Below are 6,000 nucleotides of genomic sequence, written 5' to 3' on the forward strand. Positions count from 1 at the left end.
TGGTAGCTTTGGCTGACCTGGCTCGGTCTGAGACAACATCAGACAGTCTGATTCTTGAGTACCGGGTACCATGTAACAGTCTCGCATGGGAATTTTCACTGGGACTCCTGTTTCTTCTCGGACTACTTTTATAGTGACATCAAGAAGCCCAACAAACTGAGCTCTGTCAAAAAAAGCATTAGCAAGGGTAACTAGTCAAGAAAGCATTTAACCTTCAGGTGTTTATTTCACCTCATTAACAAATTTCCATCCTTTTCAGAGCAACACCCAGCCAGTAAGATACACTGGCTTTGGTTCTAAGCTTATGGCTGTAATGGGAGAGAGAGCTTGGATGTGTGCGAGCCACGGAAAGAAGTAGTATCTGTCTCAATGATGGAAATGGATGACACAGATCTACTTGGGCAACCTTCAAGCATGATTTGGCTTCCGCTAACTTTTCTGAAATACTTACCTACAAAAAATATGTCCTCAGTAACTGGAAATCAGTGCAATCAGTACAACAGCAAAGGTTCTACACTGGCTGAATTCATTCCATTTCTTTTCTTACCGGACAGACACCTGGGCTATTCCCTTTTATTGTCACTATTAACAACATTCATGGCACACCCACTAATCAAACCGGGATAACCAAGTCCTCCAGGTGAAAGCTCCGTAAGTACACAGACCTCGTGAGATGTTTCAAGCATGAACTAGTACACTAATTCCACATTTAAGGTCTACTTCCAGAATCAGAAAATACAGTGCTTTCTTTGCAGTTGTTTAAGGCCGAACGCATATCAGAAACTTGCTTCTGTATTGGCATTGGAACTGGGAGGGGGTGCTTGTGCAGAGGCTCAGGTTGTACAACACAAATGGTGGGCAAATTCTCTTTTCTCTTTTTCTCACATGACGATGACCGTCTATCACATGGACATGCTTCTTCAAAAAAACTTGGTTTATGAACTTAGTATCATCGTTGGGCTCATCCTCCCTTGTTCCAAACGCCTCCCAAACTATATGCTTTCGGCATCCACAACTACCTTGAGGCAAGCTCCCGTTATACACAACACTTTAACAAATCCTACAAAGCAGGGGGTGGTGGCAGTGGAGGCACTTGACAAACTGACATTACAAGGACAGACTACATATCGTTTCACTGACGGAGAAACATGAAAACAATTTATCCTCTTTCAAGAAATTTACTGCATTCTTTTTTCAGCATTCAGAAGTTCTAGGCAAGAAAAGCCTGGGGGGACCAGAAGACCCACTTGGAGTTCAGCTGGAACATGTTTCTTCCTAGCTTTCTTCTACCATACTTTGGGATTGTCACCCATTTGACTATGAGTCTGGCAGGTCTGTGGAATCACCACAGCCCACATCCTACCCTTGTATGTGACTGGTTTAGCTTCTATTGCTCATTTTTAAAACACATTCGTTCCCTTTAGGCATTTCCTGTTGCTATGCAGAGTTCTTACAATAAATGGAAAACAGACCAGGTTTAAACAATAAGCTATTCTTACCTAAACACTTCTAAAAAAAAATTAATAAAGACTGAAAACAATATTGCTAAATTAAACTTACACTTCGCAGCTGCATGAGGTATAACAACAGTACAGGAAATATAAATTGACAAGTTAAGCAATCTGTTATTCCTGAATCAATTTCTTCTTGAAGGCTTCCCCAAGAGGTTATTAAACACTGGAAAAAATGAAGATAATAAACCCCTACCAGCTGTGCTTGAACCTTAGAACAGAAAAATAACAATTTTGCTGTGACGTAGAATTAAAACAATTCACTTGGTGCACGACAGAAGCTCGTACAACTGCCAGAAGGACAAAGCCACTTGCCTTGGGGTTTCTGCAGAGGATGCATTTTGGCCAGCGGAGTTTTGGTTTTGGGCTTCCTTCCAGCCTGATGGATACATTGCGCCGGGCTGATGTGCTGCAGTTCCCCACACGCCTCTAACACCGGATTTGAGTCAATGTGACATTTGATTTGAAAAGGAGAACAAGGGCAACCTGAGGGAAGGGAGGGAAAAAAGTCAGTATTTATTTTGTTCTCTTAATCCCGAAGAAAATTTGTGCTCCTTCTAGAAGCGTATCACTCATCCAAGCTCCCGAGGAAAGGGAGGAGGGGTAGAAGAGGGGTGAGGCATGCACTCACAAGTTACTACAACCAACACATCCAGCCTTAACAATCTCGTCAAACTAGCTGATCGATAACACAGACGGAATTTCAGGAATCGTATCGTTAATTAATTAATTACTTCTTTACTGTGGACACCCAAAATAAAAGAGTAAATACAAAAGATAAAAACCATTTCAGAAGGATTTCTCCAAACAGAAATACAAGTGCCCCAGCACACAGCATCATGTTAATTGGTAAAAATACACCTCAGTTACGGTGAATCAGAACTGTGTCCCTCGTGGGGGGAACGGTACAGGCACCATTCCTGCAGGAGATTCAATCACTCAAGCTGCATTTTACCACTATTTATTATTCCTCCTTACATAAAATATTAACATTACTTCAAAAGGCTCCGGTCTAGAAGATGCCATTAAGATATGATCCAGCGGGAACACAGAGAAAGAAGTGATTAATATGTTTGTTCGTCTTTTAATTTAACCTCCTTCATTCATTTCTGCGGGCACTGTGGAAATAAGCCCATATATCCACTTTCACATAGTGGATACTGCATTTTTACTTGTTTTTTTCTTTTTTTTGACTTGTGGCAAGCCTACAGCTACGTGAAATCCTCAACGTCAGCTTTACTAGTGTGTCATAAGAAGGCAAAAAAAAACAGTTTAAAAAATGATTGTGGTTTAAAATTGCTGCATATGAACACATGAATACATATGTTTCCAGCAGTATCAAGAAGTGGAAAATGTATCAAATGTAGAATTTTGACCGCTAATCCATAAAAAAACGGCAAAGAAAACATTCCAAACATTCTTTCCATATTCCCATTTTTAAGTGGACTAGCTGAAATTATTAGTGTCTTGTTGGAGCGAGAGGTGACCCACACCATTTAGAAAGGATTCATTTAAATGTGAACAATCAACCTTCCCCTTCCTCTGATGTGCTCTGGAACATGGCACTACCTTCACAAACCCAACCTACTCTTGGCCAGATTTATATGAAGATCAAAAAAACTGAAATGACAAGTACCTCCATCCACATCAACTGAATTATCCTGGGTTTATACTAACAGTATTAAATCGGGATGTGACCTTTTGAATAAAGACACTGAAATCTGAGCTGTACAGACTGCTTGGGAAGATTAGTTGAGAGCTGGCCTCAAAATGCAGAAACTTTCATAGCAATACAGATTATATTTTTTTAATAAGCATAAAATATTAAAGTCAATTTTGCTGACAAAAATAGATTCAGATGGCACAAATCTATTTACTGATCTCTGCCACCCAAACATACAACCCCCGAGTTCCTTGGTATGGCTGCCAGTGGTTGCTGTTGAAGCTTCATTAGCATTTCTACCACAAAATCTGCTTTTCAGCAGATTTGAGACCAGCTATTAAAACGTCCTTCCAGCTGAAACGAGGAATTTGTAAGTACTAGGTTTTATTCAAATATAATTTTACTTATCAGGAAAATGCAGTGCAAGTAGAGTAGATGATTAGAGCAGATTAATAGATTATTGCAGACACATCATCATAGAAAGAGCTTACGCAGATGCCTCAGCTCTGGGCACCGAGAGCTCCGTGCGACAGCAGACAGCTTTTTAGGGAAAGCACTGAGGCTTCTTCCTTTTTAACAGCAGCTCAGCACAGCAAGGAATTAAAATAGTGCACAAGGGAAAAGCTCTAATTCAAGAAAATAAAAAGGGCAGCATACAGAAGACAGAACTCAAGTGTTTCAGGAGGTATTCACCAGTGCCTGGGACAGGAAGGCAATACAGCAATTTTGCATTTTCCTCAAAATCACTTTAACGATTCAACTCTCCGTGGACAAATCTCTGTACCCGCAACTGCTCTAGAAGAGATCAGAAGACACCACTAACTGCTACGTCGTTTGATCACAGAAGCACGGCACCAGCCTTGTCTCTGGCCAGCACTGAAGCCCCTGGAGATGCTGGACGTGACCACAGTCCCCTGCATCGGCTGAAGGAAGAGAGCCACAGCTCCTCCTGTCCTCTGGTACCGCATCCCCAGCTGGGATCCTCAGGATGCCCCAGGGCATCCTCAGCTGGGCACCCTAAGCCAAGCCCAGCTACCCCTGTGCTGTCCTGGGATAAAGCACCGGTTGCCCTAAGCAACCCTTGCTCTTCTCAACCACTGCCACAACTGTCTTGCTGGTACTGTTTTGCGAAGTTTCAAAAGGAACCAAAACTCAATTCCTTTGTCTTTCCTACTGAGATTCATCATTGTGAAAGCAGGTCCGACCACCTTTCTTTCTTACTGTTAAAAATAAGAGCTAGTGGCTACTTGCTTGCTTTCAAGTGCATGGCACCTCCAGACTCCTCTTCCATGTCTGGGCTAAAAGCTCTTATGACCTGCTTACACTACTGAAAAGCAGAGTGCTCTGATCCTTATTTTATAAATTCACATTTAAATTTTTCTCTTCTACTGCATAATTCTATCAAACAATCAAGGCACGAGATCCTCCACTCAACGAATGCATCCATCTTGCCCAAAATGAGCTCTGATCTTGGCTCTGAATGCTCTAGGACTTGTGCTCAGAGGCATTTGCAGAGCAAATACTTAGCAAAGTTTTATGCTACTTCCCATTAAACAAGATCGGATATTAAAAAATAAAAAAAATCCATCATCCTCTACAGTATTTTATATCATTTTGTATACTGGATATATAGATTACGGCTGAGAATATATCGCCGTTCATCTACTGCCCACAGTTAACTCATGCACCTACTGATGGTACATTCAAAGAGCAAGTGGGCACAAAGCAGCAAATGAAATTGTTAAGTAGTTGGAAAGAAGAGGAACTTGGAAAGCCACAAGTGCCTTAAACACCAAATGTAGAGCTGGCCGTAAGTCAAGAAAAATATGCATGGGTGAAACCACAGAACTGGCTTTCATTCTTTTTTATTTAATTTCAACCAAGATGGTTCCCTCTACTCATCTCTGATGAAACCAAAAACATGGCTGGTTTTTGCACACAAGACAAAAATCCACTTGCCTTGCATGTTTTTTGAAGTGCTATAAAATGATCTGTGAAAACAAGATTTACTGGATTACTTCACATGGAATTCTCTGGAAGTAAAACCCACTGTCTGTCGAGCACACTTCAGAGTGCTCCTGGGAATGGAAAACAAGAGGGACAACATCAATAAGATCCAGGTGTAGCCCACGTAGCCACCCTCTGGATGCCCATGGTTCTGCCAGACACTTCCAGAGGTGGGAGCAGGTGAGGGGCCCCCCTTGCCTGCCCTCCCACACCCACCAAACCTGCAGGATCCAACGCAGAAACCACAAAAGGACAAAGATAACGCTTCCCAGAGATTTTTTTTTGCATTATATTAATAAAAGAGGCTTAAATAATATTTAAGGTAAGGTAAAACTTAAATGAAACTTCTGAAAATGCCTAAGATAATGTGTAATTTATATTTTCACTAAAATGGAAAAATAACTTCAGTCTTTCTGACAGAATTCAACACCATCGGGAAACTCTTTCATGGCACAGAGAAATTTCTCAGGTATCTCCCCTATCCTCACTAAGCTGTTCACACCCAGAAGAAAGCCCCTATTTTTGAAAAATGTCTCTTAGATGCTGTCACAAACTTGAAGGCTATGATTTGTCTATTAGACTAAGATAAAACACCAAGATTTTGGGTGCTCCACTGAGCGGCTGAACTTGAGTTCTCAGGCTCTTCTCCCAGCGCCCAAGCTGGATTCAGATCTCGTGCTTGGCACCCAGTCCCCGGGCAGCAGCATTCAAACACAATCTGTTTAAAATAGAAAATATCTTGGACGCCTATGGCAGACAGCAGCAAGAACCAGAAACATTATGATGAGGTACCAGTTTGACACACCCCACGTTTGCTGA

At 41.5% G+C, this 6,000-nt stretch overlaps 1 protein-coding gene across 1 annotated transcript in view; it reads right to left on the reverse strand.

Annotated features, from left to right (window-relative positions):
- FGD3 (FYVE, RhoGEF and PH domain containing 3) overlaps window positions 1–4,465 on the reverse strand; it is a 59,339-nt gene extending 54,874 nt beyond the window's left edge. Inside the window, 2 exon segments of the mRNA XM_086619292.1 lie at window positions 1,827–1,997; window positions 4,426–4,465. Of these exon segments, the coding sequence (XP_086475418.1) occupies window positions 1,827–1,997; window positions 4,426–4,465 (211 nt within the window).
- Between the last annotated feature and the right edge of the window lie 1,535 nt (window positions 4,466–6,000).

Source organism: Tauraco erythrolophus, chromosome 12 (assembly GCF_009769465.1).
Source record: "Tauraco erythrolophus isolate bTauEry1 chromosome 12, bTauEry1.pri, whole genome shotgun sequence".
NCBI classification, from domain to species: domain Eukaryota; kingdom Metazoa; phylum Chordata; class Aves; order Musophagiformes; family Musophagidae; genus Tauraco; species Tauraco erythrolophus.